This window comes from Lissotriton vulgaris, chromosome 6 (assembly GCF_964263255.1).
Source record: "Lissotriton vulgaris chromosome 6, aLisVul1.2, whole genome shotgun sequence".
Classification (NCBI taxonomy): Eukaryota; Metazoa; Chordata; class Amphibia; order Caudata; family Salamandridae; genus Lissotriton; species Lissotriton vulgaris.
In genome coordinates, this window is record NC_141694.1 from 329,318,755 (window position 1) to 329,337,396 (window position 18,642).

Below are 18,642 nucleotides of genomic sequence, written 5' to 3' on the forward strand. Positions count from 1 at the left end.
TGGACTCTTTCCAGAGGCGAGATATACGAGTTAAAATTCAAAGACACCGGTCGAGGGTTAATAAACTTGTAGCTATTTTTTTTCTTTTTTTTTTTCCCCTCAAAGAAGTTTGAAAACTACTCACAAAGTGAGTGAATAAAGCAGTGCTGATAAACCAGTAGCTCCATGAACAACATCTGCCCAAACACACGTGGTCACTACAATGAGAACAGGCACACCATTTGCTGGATGGAAGCATGTTGCACTCCCTCACTTTGAGCATCACTTCACAGATTGACCCACAGGAGAATGAAAGTTTAGAATGTCTTAACATGGGGCCTACAATGAAAACCATTCGAACAGAGACAGCCCACAGCTTGCCAAGGAGACTCTCAAAAAATGAAACAATACTTATTTTAAATTAACACTGAAGCATCCAAATGCTTAAAAACGAAATAAACAAGTAAAACAAAGAATCACGAGGATAAACCCACCATAACTAAGGTCAGCTGGTTCCTAGAGAAACTCACCTTTAAATTGCTGATGTGTTTGAAGACAAATGGATTGTTGATATTAATTTGCTTGCGAATCTTATCGTTCATAGCATTGACATAGGTCTGGTACACAGCCATACACTTCTTTGCCAGCGATGAGGCATAGTAGATGGGGATGTCATGGAGTTCAGGGTGGTTCTGCCAGTACTCGTCTAAGAAATTGCAAAAACAAACTTCTCACAATCTGCAGAAAATATAACCTAATTTCAACCACAATATGCCCACCACTAGCCCTCTGTTATGTATGCTTAAAAGCACATTCAAGGGAAGGGGAGGGGAGGGGGGGGGGGGGGGGGTCAAGAGGTTAAGTTCATGAGTCCGAAACTATTCTAGGTGGTACAGAGAAGAGAGCTGCCATAGAAGTCTTGACATTATATAGTCAATTTAGAGTGGAAGGGATAGTAATAGAAATGTTAACCTGGTCAATGGGACTAGCCATTTTAAAGTCAGGAGAAGGCCATTACATTCACAGTCGATAGTTTGTGAAAAACTGTTTCGAAAAGATTCTAATATGCCACAGAACAACTTGTAGTGGAGGAAAAGTTGCAAAGAGTGAACATTTAGATCAGGAAGAGCAGCAGAAACCCTACCTAGTGTAGAAAGCTGGCTTTCTATATAGTGCACCAAAATGATGTACACTTTGTAGAGAGTCCGGCCAATCCTTACTGGTTTAGAGAGCAAAAAAAATATAACACTAGGGGCTAGATGTAGGTAACTGGGAAATACCGATTCCTAAATACCGAATTTTACTGATTCGGTATTTAGGAATCGGTATTTCAGATGTAAGTAAGAATTCAGTATTTTTTTACCGAATTCTTAATATTCGTTATTACTGAATCGGTAATTGAGATTCGGTAATAACGAATACCTACCCATTCATTCCTATGGGCTTAGAAGCCCATAGGAATGAATGGGAAGACATTCTGTATTACCGATTCGGTATTACCGAATTTGTAATACTAGGAGGTATTTCAAGGGTGCCAGGGTGTCCAAAGGACACCCTGTTGCACCCGGGAAATGTGCATGTGTGCACATATGGCACACATGCATGCCCTAAGGGCATGGATGTGTGCCACATGGCACATTTCAAAAAGCAAAAAAAGTGCTTTTTGAAAGGAAATCGCTATTTACCACCAACTTTGAGTTGGTGGTAAATAGCGATTCCTTAAAGCTGAGGTGCACGGTTTTAAGTGGTACCTATATTGCATTTAAGGAATTGGTATTACAGATTCCTTAATACCGAATCCTTCCTAAATCTCAAATGCCTAAATACCGGTCGGTAACGCAGAAATTTACCGAATTTCGGCGTTAACGAACGGTATTTAGCCACCTACATCTAGCCCTAAATGCTCTTGCCTGACTCCGTGTGAGGCGGCCGCTCCACCCTCCCTCCTGGAACCATAGCGCTGATTGTGGTATCGTAGCGCTGCTCCCCCACCTCTGGCATTATTGATTTTGCACTAATTAGATCTGCACCCGCTCTGTCTGCGTAGCGCTCAGCATTACCCTGCTTAAAGTGTGATTACTACGTGAATTGTGTTTTATACGCATTGTTTAGCCTGATTTGCATATAGCATCTAGGAAAGCTGCGCACTGCTTTCACTTAACTGAAACTGCTATTGTGCCCGTGTTCCAGCGCCAGCTCGCATTTCACGGTCCTGTTGTTGTTTATCTCCCAGTCCATTTTGTTGTGCCTGCAGCCCGTCCCTCCCCCTTCGCTCCCGCCTCCCAGATCCCCCTCCCACGCTCCGCCCCCTCCACTATCCATGAATGCCTGATTTCCCAACACGCAGCGTCCACGCGCTGCGGACGCGCCGAAGGTAAGCCCGTCTACGCCCGTCCGCGCCTGGACCGCGTCCAGCGCCAGTCCCCCTGGTCCACGCAATGCCCAGCCCTCCCGCATTACCTACAACGCCTCCACCCTCCTAGCTCTTAACCCCGGCCGACTCTCCAACTGCGCCCAAGCCGCTCCTGGACACACCCATGGACCCTTCTCTTGCAACTCCTGCAAGTTCGACAGCACCAAAACCAACTCCTCATCCACCAACACCAAACAGAGACCTGACACCAACCACCTAAAATGCATCCTGCTCAACCCCCGCTCGGTCCACAGACACGCCATCGACCTCTGGAACCTACTAGACACCATCTCTCCGGACGTCGCCTTCCTAACAGAAACATGGATGAATGCCTCTTCAGCCCCAGACATCACCATTGCCATCCCGGAAGGATACAAGATCATCCGTAAGGACCGCATCAAGCAAACATGAGGAGGCATCGCTATCTTCCATAAGAACTCCATCCGCATCTCAACCAGCTCAGACGTCAACCTTGCCAGCACCGAACACCTCCACTTCCAGATCCACACCGACCCCAAGACCACACTCAGGTCCCCAGGACCCCGTGCACAATTCAGTGACGACATCATTGACTTTATCACCCCACACGCCCTCCCCTCCGAGGACTACATTCTATTGGGAGACCTCAATTTTCACCTGGAAAAGAGCAATGACAGCAGCGCCACCACCCTTCTGGACAATCTCGCCGACCTCGGACTCAAACAACTTGTCACTACCCCCACCCACATTGCAGGTCACACACTCGACCCTATCTTTACCTCCAGCAAACATGTCTCATTCAGTCACACCACAGCTCTTCATTGGACGGACCACAGCTGCGTTCACTTTATCTACAATAAGACCACAATCCACAACCATCCTCAACCCACCCTGCGAAGAAATTGGAACAAAATCACCACCGACCAGATCTCCTCATCGCTTCTTCTAAACCCCCCCGCCCACTCCTCAAACCCCGACCAAGCAGCCATTAACCTCACTCAATGGCTATCCAACAGCGCCGACATCCTAGCACCGTTGAAAAAACGTCAAATCAAACTAGGCAGCAAAAACGCCTCCTGGTTCAACGATGATCTTAAGAAATCGAAGAAACTCTGTCGCTCCCTCGAGAAGACCTGGAAAAAAGACCTAAACACCAGCACCAGGGACGCCTTCAAAAACGCCACCCGCATACACCAACTAATTCGGTCTGCCAAGAAAGCCGCATTCAAAGACCGACTAGACAACAACGCCCACAACAGCAAGGAATTATTCAACATTGTCAAAGAATTTACCAACCCATCAGCCAACTCCAACGACATCACCCCCTCCCAAGCCCTCTGCGACTCCCTAGCTTCCTTCTTCCACAACAAAATCGCAGACATCCACAACAGCTTCGACAACCGACCCGGAGACCAACCCACCCAACCTTCTGCAGGACCTTCACCCCCCTTGAACATCCTTAACGACTGGAACCCAATCTCCACTGAGGACACCATCCGCCTGATGAACTCCATCCACTCAGGATCCCCAACTGACCCATGCCCTCACCACATCTTCAACAAAGCAGACTCCATCATAGCACCACACCTCCGAGATGTCATCAACTGCTCCCTCAACTCCGCCACCTTCCCGGAAAGCTGGAAACACGCAGAACTCAGCGCCCTTCTGAAAAAACCCACAGCTGACCCCACCAAACTGAAAAACTACCGCCCCATCTCGCTTCTTCCATTCCCGGCCAAAGTCATCGAGAAAGCTGTCAACAACCAGCTCGCCGCCTTCCTCGAAACCAACAAATCCCTCGACTCCTCAAAGTCCGGATTCCGAGCCAAACACAGCACTGAGACCGCACTCATCGCTGCAACAGACAACATTCGAACTCTACTGGACAACGGAGACACAGTCGCCCTCATCCTCCTCGACCTCTCCGATGCCTTCGACACAGTCTGCCATCGCACCCTTCTACAGCGCCTCAGAAACGACGGAATCCAAGGAAAAGCACTGGAATGGATCACCTCGTTCCTCACCGGAAGAACCCAAAGAGTCCGCCTCCCACCATTCAAGTCAGAGGCCACTGAAGTCATCTGTGGCGTGCCACAAGGATCTTCTCTCAGCCCCACCCTCTCCAACGTATACATGAGCCCCCTTGCGGCCATCGCTCGCCAACACAACCTCAACATCATCTCCTACGCTGACGACACTCAACTGATCCTCTCACTCACCAAAGACCCTAACACCGCCAAAACCAACTTACACGAAGGAATGAAAGAAGTAGCCGAGTGGATGAAGCACAGCCGTCTGAAACTGAACTCAGACAAAACAGAAGTCCTCATCTTAGGCACCTCCCCCTCCGCCTGGGATGACTCTTGGTGGCCAGAGGCCCTTGGAAAAGCACCCATCCCGACAGACCACGCACGGAACCTGGGCGTCATCCTGGACTCCTCACTCTCGATGACCAGACAAGTCAACGCCGTTTCATCATCTTGCTTCAACATTCTTCGCATGCTCAAAAAAACATTTCGCTGGATCCCCACAGAAACTCGTAAAACGGTCACCCACGAACTGGTCACGAGCCGCCTGGACTACGGAAACACCCTATACGCCGGTACCACCGCAAAACTCCAGAAAAAACTCCAACACATCCAGAACGCTTCAGCCAGGCTCATACTAGACATCCCGCGTAAAGAACACATCTCTGGTCACCTGAAAAACGTCCACTGGCTCCCCGTAAATAAGAGGATTACTTTCCGCCTCCTAACCCACGCACACAAAGCACTTTACGAACTTGGACCCGAATGCCTCAACACACGACTGTCCTTCTACACCCCCTCCCGTTAGCTACGATCCTCCAACCAAGCCCTTGCCACTGTACCTTGCATCAACAAAACCACCATGGGAGGTAGATCCTTCTCCTACCTGGCAGCTAAAACTTGGAACTCTCTTCCCACTCACCTTCGCCTTACTCCTAGCATTCAGAAAGCAACTTAAAACTTGGATATTCGACAAGTAATTCCCCCACCCTTCCTCAAGCGCCTTGAGACCCTATGGGTATGTAGCGCGCTATATAAATCTCTTGACTTCACTTGACGTAATTGGGCGAAGAGTTTATGCTTATCAAAGGGTAGTGTTAAACATTTTTTGTACTTCGGGGCAATAAATAACAGTCAAAAAAGTAAATCAATGCCCAATAGATAAAAATAGCGCTTATTTTTGCATTCATTTTGATATCAAAAACTTCATAAGCAAGCAAGTACTTACAGCACGTATATCAGGTGCCTTCTTGCAATTGGGTCTGCAACTACATGTGTTAGGGCATGGTCGCCACATCACTCACAGGCTCACCCAGTAATAAGCATCTTGCATGTTGCAGTTCAATTGAAGGGGATAAATATGTATCACCCCTGTATTTGTTCCACTTTCCCCACTTATGGTCCTATTTCTTGGGGCACCCTCTATATTTAAACATGTCCTTTTCGGCAATCATTGCCCTATCCATATCAATAGCCGGATCTCGCAAACATGGGCCGTCCCCACCCCCCATTTCTGCGCAATGTTGCGTTTTGAAATGGCCCATCCCAGTGAGGCCCTTGTTAGTTCAATCTTTGAAAGGTCAGTGGCCTCCCACACATATGGGAGGCACAGCTAGGGGGGGGGGGTTTGGGGAGGAGGCCTTCAAGGTCTTGCCGCACACCCTCTCCATCTGTTTTGTGACCTTATTCCAGTATTGCCCCACTATTGCACAGTCCCATAGAATATGGAAGAAGGCGACTGTCTGGTTGCAATTTTGTAAGCATAAGGAAGGAGGCCTCCTACCCAGCTTAAACAGAAGCTTTGCATCAAAATACACATGGTGGAGGATTTTCAGTTGGCTTAAGCGCGGTCTCATAGGGATAGCCACTTCTCTAGAAGCCAGTACGTCGCGCTAGTCCTCATCTGCCATGGTCCCCAGGTCCGACTCCCAACCCAGCCGCAGGTATTGCATAGGATCAGGCAACTTGTTAAACAGTTTATAGGTAAGGGATACAGCTTTTGTGGGCATAGGGTAGAACTTTTTTTTAAAGATCGAATTTCACAGGTATGTAAAATGTTCACTTAAATGAGTCTTTACACGTAATGCTTTCCTATGGGAGAGAGAGAGAGAGACATACAGCACACAGGTACTTGCCGTAGGTTTCCAGGAGGTCCCCTTCAGGACTTGAGGTAGTGGGGGAGGAGGAGGGTGAGGGGGAAGGTCCAAAGTACCACCAGCAGTTAGAGTTTACCTCCCTTGGGGCGCCGGGGTAAAGAGGTGCTGGTTGGGTTGATATCCCTAAATGCTACACCGAGGGGGGGGGGGGGAGGGAGGGGGACTGAAAACAGGCTGTGGAGGGGGCTCAGCTCACAAGGGTCATGAGGACAAGGCAGCAGTCTGTTCTCACGAACCCAGGCCGGGGTGCTCTGGTGCAGAGGGTGTAGGTAGGCTGGGCTAGTGCGTCGCAGGTTCTTCCGCAGGTCTGTCTTGCTGGATTGAGGGTGCAGAAATCAGGACAGCTAAGTCACTGTGGCAGTAGGTCTCTGCGGTGCAGACAACCCTCGGCGGCTGCTCGGTGTCATAGTCTGAACTAGACTCAAACAGGCTTTGGTTGCTGCAAGGGATCCAGTACCATGGGTATTAGTGTGGTGTGGCTTCAGTTGGTCCTGGCATCTTCTCACTTGGTGGGAAGACAGATCTGACCTCCGGGAGCTCGGTGACCTATTCCTGGGCGCCTGCTGCCTTGGCATGACCACGATGCAGCAGCACAGTAAACCAGACTCTACAGTTTTGGTACCTGCAGACGAGTAGCTCCTCTACTCCAAGAGAGATTGCTGGCAATTTGCAAAGGGCTGGCAGTTTACCGGGTTTCTTGGTATTGCAAAGGGCTGGCAGTATACCGGGTTTCTTGGTAGAGGCTCACCTGCAGGACAAGTCTGTTTCTTCACCAACGTCGAGACTGGAGCAGGCAGGTAGGGTTTGGCTCAAGAAAAGTCCACAGCAAGCCTTCAGTTCTCGTTTTAAGGACTCTTTGGTCCTCTTCTTCTTGGCTCAACGAATCGGAGTTCCTGGCATCAGGGATGCCACCTAAATACTCAATTTAACTGAGTGGCAGGTGGTAGTCAAAACTAGGGCCCCTATAGGACCAGTTCTTGTGGAAAGTGGGCATAACCCGGACTCCGTGACCTCAATTCCACCAAAAACCAAGATTATGAAATTCTAGTTCCTTGGGGTAAAAATAGCCTGCTAGCTAATCAAGAGGCATGTTCACTAGTTTCCCCACCTCTCCCAGTGCCAGTTGGCCCTTGGGTAGGGGGTGGCATTACATTATCCTTGTCTGGGGGAAACCTTGGTTGCATATCAAAGGCGGGAGAATCTTTTTACGCCTGCTTGGAGGAGGTGACAACACCTATGGCAGCAGCAGGCATTGTTTCTGCCCTCATAGTGTGGGCTCTCACCTGCAGAGTGTGGAGGGCAGAAACCGGTCTGTGGTGGTAGGCTTGTCTATACCAGTCAGCCAGAAAACTGGTATGTTCTCAGGGGGCACCTCTAAGGCACCCTCTGGGTGCATGTATTAATAAGTCCATCAGTGGATCAGTGTGAGGTTGTCAAGATGAGATGTTTGATATCCGCGGCTAGGGTCGGCGATTGGCTTGAGGATGCAGCGCGCGGTCAGACGCTTCTGTCCAAATTCAGGTATTTGATGCTGGTTACTTGTCGGCCGCTTGATATTTGGGGCCCCCTTGTTTCTTACCTCCTGAGCCGGAACGTGTTGGCATCTGCAGCCTCTCCCGCGCCTCCTGTCGGCTCTTTGCCCGCGGTGGGTGCCGACGATTGCTCGTAGTGTGCTGCTTCCCCCTCTATGTGCTCTGCTAGTTCCCTGTGGCCTCCCCTGCCACTACATGGTCTCTCATGGGCGCCCCCCCAAAGCCCTTCTTGGCCCGGCCTCTGTAATTCCCCTCTGTGGATTGTTGTGGGCTGCCTATGCACAATTTGTTCTTATGAAGAATGTACCAGATGTGTTCTCTCCTTTTTGAGTGTGGACTTCCACCTATATACCTTGTAACCTGATGTGCAATTTCTTCAATAAAGGTTTTTTTGAAAAATTAAAAAAAATTATGAGATGTTGGATACCAAACATCTTTAGTTTCAGTGAAGCCATCAGATAGGAGGGGAACTTGTAATCACCAGTACCCGGTACATATGCCCATGATAGCTTCTCTGTTCACTGGCAATGTCAAGAATGAACTTGAACATCAAAGGTGCATATCTGCTAATCAAAGTATGTCCTCACATGTAAAATAATGCACCCTGCTTTAGGGCTGCAAGGACCCTCTTTAGTACCCATACCCGAGGTACCATTTACTAGGGATTTAATGGCATGCTAAAGGTTTTGCCATTTGGAGGTTTGTGTGTGTGTGGGGTGGAGGGTGGCGGGGGGCGACAGTTGTAGAGTTTTAGGATAGGGGATCCGGTACTGGGGACCTGGGTAGCAGGAACCCAGTGCACTTCTGACAAAATTGCATCATTTACCACTCAAAAGGTGGGGGTGACCATGTCAAAAAAGGGCACTTTACTACACCCACTTACAATGAAGCAACATTATTTGTCCCGTAAGACTTTGCTTAAGACTTGTAAAAGTCAATTGAGAGTGCTGCAGTCCTCTTTTCAAAGCGATTTATGAGAAAGAATAGGATCGGGGACAAACTACAGCTGAGCATTTAAGATGTTTTTATTACACTGTTTCTGGGCTATGCAGGTCCAACACTCATTAATACTGATTAACCTATGTAATAAAATCCCTCCAAACATTCATCTAGGGGTCAGTTGGAATTCAATCAGACAAACCCACCCATTTGTTTGATAGCGTCAACCATTGTTGAGGGTTTCATGTTGCCGCAAAAGTTAATCACTTGCAAATGGAAGTCTACCTATTTGATAGATGGAAGGCATTTGGGACTCGGATGTCTTTATGTGCAGTGCTGGTAAGAAGTACGATTCAGATACTCATTAACAAGATTTAATATTTGCCTCTCTTAGTCAAGAATTGTCACAAATAAGAAGATGAATGAATGAGATCATTTATAAAGCACGCAGCTACTCAGACAGTGTCTTGGCGCTCATGGTCCCCATCTATCCTGCATGAAAGCCCCTCGCTGTTAAAAAAGCCAGGTTTAGGTAGAATCTTAGGACTACAGCGACAGTTGCGGAATAGGCAGGTTTTAACCAGCTTTTTTAAAACGGCGAGGGCTGTCACAGTTCTGAGGGATAGCAGAAGAGGATTCCAGGATTGGGCTCCCCGAAACCTAAAAGAACTACCTCCACACCTGGCACATTGTATATTAGGGACTTCAAGGTTCTCGATGGCGTGTATTTGGAAACTCTACTTCTGAGATATCCTGCGCCATTACCATACAGGCCCTTGAAAAATAGCACCGGCGTCTTGAATTTGATCCTATTTTTTACTGGTAGCCAGTGTAGCTTCTTGAGGAGCCGGGATATAAGAGTTCTGGGCTTAAGCATGAAAATCATTCTAGCAGCTACATTATGTGCCACCTGCAGACAATTGAGATGGTATTCGGGATGCCCAGGTAAAGGACATTAGCATAATCAAATCTAGGAGTGACCAACGCTTGGACCACAGTTTTCCTGTAGTCCACCTATAAAAGGGTAAGATATTTCCTCAGCTTGCGCAGGAGGCAGAAGCAGGTGCTTACAACCGACTTGAGATCTCAGCGAGAGAGTACAATCTATCATAATGCACAGATTTTGTTGTTGCGAAGGGAGGGGAGGGGACATATCCACCGACGACTCCACTCTGACGGTGGGGATACATCGAAAATTATTTCAGATTTCTCTGGATTGCATTTCAGTTGATACCTCCTTAGCCACGTAAAAACCTTGGTGGGTCATGTTCTAATATTCTCACCCTCATAGTCCGCTCCCTCGCTCCCTTGTCACAAGTGAAGAGAAGAGAAGATGTGCATCGTCAGCATACAAGATTATTTTTTGACCCAACACTTCCGCCAGAGGGGCCAAAGGGGACATTTATAAGTTGAAGAGTGGGGCTCAATAGAGAGCCCTGAGGAACCCCCACTTTCAGGATGGGGGCCGCAATGGGAGGGGTCAAAACTTTCCGGCTTCTATTGTCAAGGAAGGAGGTAAGCCATTCTAACACAGATTCCTATTCCAAGTTCTCGTTGCCTCTCCAGCAGAGAGTCATGCAGGACGGTATCAAAGCCCGACCTTGTTTAATATCTATGTGGCTCCCTTTGCCAACCTGTTAAGGAGTTGTGGGTTTACCCCCATCTCCTAGGCTGACGATACCCAGTTGCTCTTTCCATTTGCAAAGTTTTCTCCATCAGTGCAGGCCACCTTCTCCTCAGGAATGAGAAGTATCTCGCAATGGATGAGGAGTAATTTTCTTCAGTGCAATGTGGGGAAAAAGTCCCCGCCCCCCACCCTTCCCCCCCCTAGGACTGCCTCCCGGCCTTTGTTTTATCAGCTCTATACGGGAGCAAGTGCAGTTCAAGATCTGTTGTACTATATATAAGGCCTTGTTTAAATCTGGCCCCACTTACCTTGCTGAAAAATGCATCCCTTATACACCCTAGAGGTCTCTCCGTTCAGGATCCAAATCCCTACTCGAGGTACCTGGAATTAAAAGGACCAGACAGGGCGGGAAGTCCCTATCCTATCTGGGCCCCCATTATTGGAACATGCTTCCTTTGCAACTAAGACAGTGCACGGATTATCTTCATTTTCGGAAACAGCTCAAGACCTCTTTTGCTTCAGATTTTGAGTAGACCGCTTTCCACATGCTGCCCTTCCAAGCGCAGAAATACCCCTTCAGGGGTCGATTCTGCTGCTTTACAAATAAATAAATAAATACGGCTGCCGAAAGATCTAATAGAGTCAAAACAGCTTTGCCCCCCTGATCGAGCTTCTCCCTGACATGTTCCGAGACCTCCAGTAGAGCAGTTTCAGTACTATAGTTCGCTCTGAAGCCAGACTGACTAATGTGAAGGTTATTTATTTCAGCATAATCAGTCACATCAGCATTTACAAATTTCTCTAAAACCTCAGAAGCGATATGGGTCTGTAGTTTGCTAGTATTTTAGGATCCGCTGAGGGTTTCTTGATTAACGGCAACAATTTAGCATGTTTAAAAATGGAAGGCATATGGCCAGCAGTTAGAGAGAAGTGGAGTACTAAATTGAGCAGAGAATTTACAACCGTGGTCACCGATGCTAGCAATTTATCTGAACAAGGGTCGGCAGGGGAGCCAGACTTAGACCCTTGATGATATCAAGGGATGTTTTTCGACAGCAGCTAAGGGAACTGCAGAAGAGCAGGAGTGTCTCTTGCGGGGATCTCCGCATCAGGGTCATCTCTGCCAGGATCCACCCTGGGAGAACCCCTTGCGAAGGAGTCCTGAATAGTCACAATTTTCCAGTGAAAGAAAGTCGCTAATTGGGCGTCCATTCAGTGGAATTAGGGAGATCCCTAACTACGGTCGATGGGATAGAGAAGGTTTTAACAATTTTAAAAATCTCCTTGCCTTTGTCAGGAGTCAATTTTATATTTCATGATGGGCATGTAGGTCATACTGGAGGGAGATACCATGCAGGAGTGCCTATTGTTCCTCAGTCTTGGATACAGAACAGACTGCAGCTACGTTAAGCCAGCCTGTGTAGCTAAGGGGAGGTATGCTAAAGACCATCAGATTGCTGTATACTGATGACATGCTTCCCTGAAAGTAATCCTCAAACAACTCGTTTTTGGAATTCAACAGTAAGAATTATGCAAAACAATTTGGTTTGAAAGTTAACGGAAGAAAATTGATGCGCTACCCTAATACTAGTTGAACAAATACTGATCCCTCCTCTCTTGATATACATGGGATAAAAGCACAAAAGGGTCCTGCATATTTTTACTGCAGGTCTTGGCAAGGTATATTCATTTCAGTTGTCTATTATGAGAACTCCATTACAAAATTGCTGCTTACCAAGGTTTTTGTACCCATTTGTGTCCAATTCCATTGTCAAATCTGGTCTTCAGTGAGTTTCAATCATAGCTATAAAACAAGCATTGAATAGTCTGTGAGTCGGTTTTTTAGTGTTCAGAAATTAGGTGCTCAACTTGTTACGGTAAAATATTAGTTGACCTGATATCGTAGTAGGTGCTTCTTGGCCAGAGGAAAACCTTAACCTCTGTAATGAAAGAAGGGCAGAGACCTCCCTTTCGTTCTGTTTGGGCAAAAGGTCCAGAGCACACAATATGTATCTGTAGAATGATTTCTTGTTAGAGTAATGTTAGTAGGGATAGATCAAACCAAGCGTAAGTTTTCAAAAGTTTTATTCACCAACAGTGTTCACCACTCGGGAATCACTGCACATATCACTCAAGCCGACACGTGCTTCGTCACAACATGTGGCTGTGACTCTTCAGGGCTGATCTTAATTATCAAGGCGCGTGGTCGGGGAACCGGTGATAATTCCAACCCGGTCCTTATCGGGTGGTTTTTAACTTTCGAAAGGGCGGCACCAGTCGAGTTGCCGAAACCAATTCGTTGGTAGGGAATTCGTTATATATACAAATTCCGTAGAGCGGAGGCCGTGTTGAGCCTGTATAGTAGCGTTGATGAGCGTTGGTTGCCAAGTGCGGGAAAACAAGCATTGGCATAGCCAATAGGTCTCGCCTTTGGGACCTTATACGTTTTTAGCCATGCAGTACATTATTATAGGTGCTTAACATTTACATTTGCACTTGTGACGTTATGGTGGTTAGAGGTCAGGGTAAGGAAGAGGGATACAAGGATGGGAGATAGCAAGCAGCATGAATGGGAAAGAATGCTCATGGTTCACTTTTTGAAGAGAATGAGGTTACAAAGTGATTGCAGGAAGCAGAGATTGTGTCTACGGTACTGTATAAAAAGCATGTAGAGGGTCCGAATAGCACAAATTGGTATGCAGAGAGATGAGATCAGATTTTGAATAGCGGATTTGGTTCCTATTCCATTAAAGCTGTAGTGAAGGTGTTTAGTTGAGTATGCGCGTATTGCAAAATCCAAGTACAATGTTAAGAGAGTATGAAATCAGCACACTACAGTATGCAAAATACCCAGACTGAAGCTACAGACTTTTAGCTTAGGCGGTAAAGTGATGCAAGCATAAAGTAGGCCCTTGCGGAGTAATGTGGCCGCAACCTCTCAGGGGACTCCTATTGAGCCCAAAGCCAGTGAGTATTTGAGATATGGGTGACTTGACTCGGGGGCCTTCATGACATCCTGCCGATGGCGTGGGGGAGAACTTCATTTCATATAACTTTACTGGGCTGCCGAATAATGTTTTTTTTTTTTTTTTAAAGGACAAGACATCAAAGCTCCTCATGTGGTTTTCAAGATAAACGAGGCGGAAACGATTTAGTTCTTTACACCCAATCACAATGGCCTGTGACGTAACTGGGTCCACATGGGCAGTTCCTGCCCTGCTGCTTGACTTTTCACAGGGATAACATCACTAGAAGTTTTCTTGGACGCAACTGTTGCCACAGGTAAGCAATACTGCATTCAGTTAACTCTTGCTTTTAACTGGGAGTTAATGGAAACGGACTACTGTTACACTGATTAATGCTTCAGAATTTTAAAAAAACGAGAGAAAAAACAATTAATTGGAGAGGTCGCAGTTCGCGCTTTTTTTGAGGTACATATACGGTCATTAAGTGGCGAGTCCTGGATAATGTGCGCACTTTTTTGTCACATTTAAACGACAGTTTAATTAATATGCTGGTTCTGCTGGATGCATGTGCGGGCCACTTAGAGTGAATTAATAACCATAACCAAAATTTGGTAAAATGGGTTTGAGAATTCAGAACAATATTATACAACCACCCCCCCAGAAGCTGAGGAGATGACACATTCCGAGAGTTTGAAAGACAAATTTCCGGGAAGCGCCGGAACATAACATGGACTACTGTGAATAACTATAGAGGCGAGACAATAAAATGGCAGGTCTATAGGCGTTACACCCTACACCTAAATAGCGCTCATTAGATCAACCTGGTAAAGATAAAGGGCGCGGCCAGTACTGCAGGTACACAACGGGTCAGTGCAAGGTTCCCAAAGTAATTCTTCAGAAATATATGCACGCAAACATCGCCTTGATACACTATTACAGGAACAAGCACAGCACGAAAGTGAAAGTGAACGCGAGACAGACAAATGTAAACAAGTGCGGCCACTCTAATTAGAAACAGATGGCCCCTGCGCGCCGCTGCTTGCTCCCGCAAGGTGGATGCCGCCACATGCACAAGTGTTAGAAAGGTGGAGACAGATTCCAAAAGGTCATCTCCTAGAGCAGAACAGGCGCGTTGCGCTAGGCTCGACCTAAAAAGGGTTATGCAGGATGGTAAAACCACTTACTTGATCTACAATGCACAACATTCGAAGACAGTTATATTTCTTTGCCTCACACACTAATACCTGCTGCATCATCACCCTATTAGAATAGAGTATAACTCTTACTAGACACCATGTTCCTCCCTATGGATTTGGTTCAGTGACATACACTTAAGAACTTGGCATATGGCATACCCAGTGCAATGGGTTCAGGTTAGACAGGAAGATTCAGCAATGCTGGAGGTGCTTCCCTATCGATCAATGGAGGAATATCCTGGTCAGCTGCTGACAACTGCATTCTATATTGATACTATAAGATGAAGGCCATAATGAGGCTACACTGGCCCAAGTGAATGCACACATTAGTTAAGTCTCAGATTGCCAAGTATATTACACAAGCTGGAAATTCCATTGGGTGGAATGCAGTATTGCCTCTCTGTACTGAGATATCCAAGCAAAGAAAACAAGTGTTTTATTACATCTTGGCTTTGTCTAGAAAATGTCACTCAGTTTTAGACTGCATGTTAATTATTAATATAGGCGAACTGCACCTTCATCTATATTATTTCTTTTCTTCTCGGTTGTCTCAGATGCAATAATACCTTGGTGGACTGAATTCACCTGATATGGCAATGCATAAAGCGTGCCCTTTCAATATTAACAAGGCTATAGTACTGACTCATTAGCAGGAGGCTGTCACTGTGTTAAATGGTACATAAGACATGCTCTCTGAAAATGATACAAATTTAGTTAAGGTACTTTCTGCAAACTAATGGAAGTGTAACGTAGTCTATAGTTTTATACAGTACTACATAAAAAAGCAAACCAAGAATCACTCACTACCAACAGTAAAAATGTGCCTGGCTGATTTTCTTGGGGGTGATGGTTCCATTGACTGTTGTATAGGTTGACTGATTATTCTATTATCTTCTTTGAAGGACAAAGCACTACTTTTGTTTGCCTTGCTAAATCTAGGACTACAGTTTTAGAAAACCAGGTTGCCTGCCGCACTGCGCAGCAGGTCTTTGTTAAAGCCAAATATATACATTGTTTGCATGAAGCCCGTAAATCTAGAATTTACAATAAATTGGGAACTCAACCCCTGGCAGTAGAGCAAAGCCTTCTTGCCTGCGGAGTCACAGTATTTAAAGCATTAGCTTGTAAGTGCTAATATGGAGGCATTAAGACATCGTGCAAGTACACACTGGACAGAATATCAGAATGTCCTTCAGCAACCTTTACATTCCTCCTAGCTCACCCAAGCACTTCACCTAGCAACAAGCATTTGCAATGCAATAGGTCTCGCATTAGGAAAGTTGGAGCTATTGGTATTGTAAATGACAAACTTTATATTTATGTGTTGGTTTTGAAAATAGCTAAATTAATAGCTTTGTCATTTTACAATGCCAATAGTTTTAACTTTCGCAAATGTGACACCTGTAGCATTTGTAATGCAATATGAATTGTATTAACGTGACTTAGATGTATTGATATTACAAATAACAATGGCTTTTATTTATTTTTAATAATTAATACTTAAATAAAAGTTATTTTAATTTATAATGGCAATAGCTTAAACTTTGGTAAATAACTTTTGTGAAGATTATGTTCAGTGTATTTTATTGTGACTAAAATCCAACATAAGTGAATTAACATCTTTTTGTGACATTTGTAATAAAGCTTAAAACATTGAGAGAACATATTTGAACCAGTTGTTGTTGAATGGTTGCACAGATTGATGCTGTGGTGGCGCTGAGTGATGTTGTGGTTGCGACGAGTGATGCTGTGGCTTTCAGTGATGCTGTGGTAGCGCATAGTAGTGATGTGGTGCCCCTGAGTGATGCTGTTGTGGTGCTGAGTGATGCTGTGGGGATGCGATAGAGTGAGTGTGATAGATAGAGGGAGGGAGATAGATAGAGTGTTGGCGATAGAGTGCGATGGATAGACAGATAGAGTGAGTTAATAATTTTCCGCTGTGGGCAGCGTGCTCCTCAGAAGCATTCCCCAGGTAAAGGGAGGCTTTGTGTAAGCCGCATTCCAGGCAATTTACAGTGACGGTATGACGAGAGAGGCAGAGAATGTGATGAGAATTGCCGACCCGTAGGCCTCCATTTTTTTGCCGATGCACATGAATCTCAGTAATTAGTCTGCACACAAAGTGATAAATGTATCCCCCTTAGCCGTAGCTGTTAAACCACTGGCTCTATGTGTTGCATGCATGCGTTAATGTGGCAGTCTATTTTGGCCAGCAGGCGCACTCACAACACAATGAAATTGAACTACTATTACCCAATGTAACAGTACTCAATTCATCCACCTTAGAAGCTGGAAGTGTGAGTTGGACCTGCCAGGATGTGAATTGATGACCTTCATTACATAACTGCAGATGTATGCAGCGAGCATTTAAAACACAGAAAAATGTTGCTGTGAATGTGTGTGTGCGTGTGCGCGTTTGTGTGTGTGCATGTGTGTGAAAGAATTTGCACTAAATAGCAAGTGTGTGAGTTGGTCCTGCCAGGATGTGAACTGATGACCTTTATTACATAACTGAAGATGTCAGCAGCGAGCGTTTAAAACACAGAAAAATCTTGCTGTGAGTGTGCGTGCGTGCATGTGTGTGTGAAAGAATTAGCACTAAATAGAAAGTGTGTGAGTTGGTCCTGCCAGGCTGTGAACTGATGACCTTTACTACATAACTGAAGATGTCAGCAGCGAGCGTTTAAAACACAGAAAAATCTTGCTGTGAATGGGTGGGTGTGTTTTCCCGGTCGTGGTGCGCGAGGCTTCCTTTCAAGTCGGGTGGGGGAGCAGGGGAGCCAGTAAGTGGGAGGGAATAGCTCTTGGCATTGCTGGGTGGGCGGGGGAGCAGCAGCCTGTGGTGTGCGAGACAAATGTTGGGGTGAGGAGGAGAAAGGGGGGGGAGAGAGTGTGCTGCAGAGGAAGAGGCTGAAGGTGGGAGGGCGGGGGAGATAGCAAAAGGGTGAGAGAAGAGGCATGGGGGCGGGGGAGAGCATTCCTTTGAAGTGTGAAGCTCTCTGCATTGCTGTGGCGGGTCTGATGCGATAATGGAGGTGGCTCGGGGAGCAAACGGCAAGGGCGTGCACAGGCACATGCACTCTGTGTAATCCGCCTGGTTCAGCTTTCCTGTTTCCACCTCTATATGTCTCGACATCTGCAATGCGCAAGCGCATTGGCATAGGTCGAGGCCTAAAAAGCTGAACTCTGACACAAGCTGGAATTTGCCAATGTGGAAGTAGCTTCACAAATAAACTAGAATATATTCAAAGAAGATTTTTAATTATCATTCTAAATAGAATTAAATACAGCACACATTTTACCACCTGCACATCAGCATGTCATAACAAGATGCAGCAAGAATCATACCTAAAATCAAAAGCAGCTCCTGAGCACGTCCTAGGGCAAAGACCGGAATGAGCCCTCGGCCACCCCGATTCACAATGTCATGCACTGTGTTACAGAAGCGGGCTTCCCGCTCCTCCCGTTTCTCATGGATATGGGTGCCATAGGTGGATTCCTGAAAAAAAAAAAAAAAAGCAGTTACCTTTATTACGAAAGCCCAATAAAAAACATCCATTAACTCAGTAACTAGTTCAAACACGCAGAGTGAAGATGGACGTTATATACTACAAGCAGTATTTTATTGAAAGCGTCAAACAATGTGATTATGTGCGCTACGTTATCCTATTTGTAGAGTCAGAAAATAGTGTAAAAATATGATTGACCTCTGTTCAGAAGCAGAGATGATATTTGAAAGCAATATGCAATGAAAAACTGATAAGAGAAATAAACAGTACAGCCGGATAACAGTTTACAGATAGAGATTTCAAAAGGCCACCATATAAT

At 46.0% G+C, this 18,642-nt stretch overlaps 1 protein-coding gene across 1 annotated transcript in view; it reads right to left on the reverse strand.

Annotated features, from left to right (window-relative positions):
• CPSF3 (cleavage and polyadenylation specific factor 3) overlaps positions 1-18,642 on the reverse strand; it is a 258,178-nt gene that overhangs the window by 197,613 nt on the left and 41,923 nt on the right. Inside the window, exons 7-8 of the mRNA XM_086926362.1 lie at positions 18,163-18,313; positions 510-685 (exon numbers count right to left, since the gene is read on the reverse strand). Coding sequence (XP_086782488.1) covers positions 510-685; positions 18,163-18,313 — 327 coding nt within the window. The remainder of the gene's footprint in view (positions 1-509; positions 686-18,162; positions 18,314-18,642) is intronic.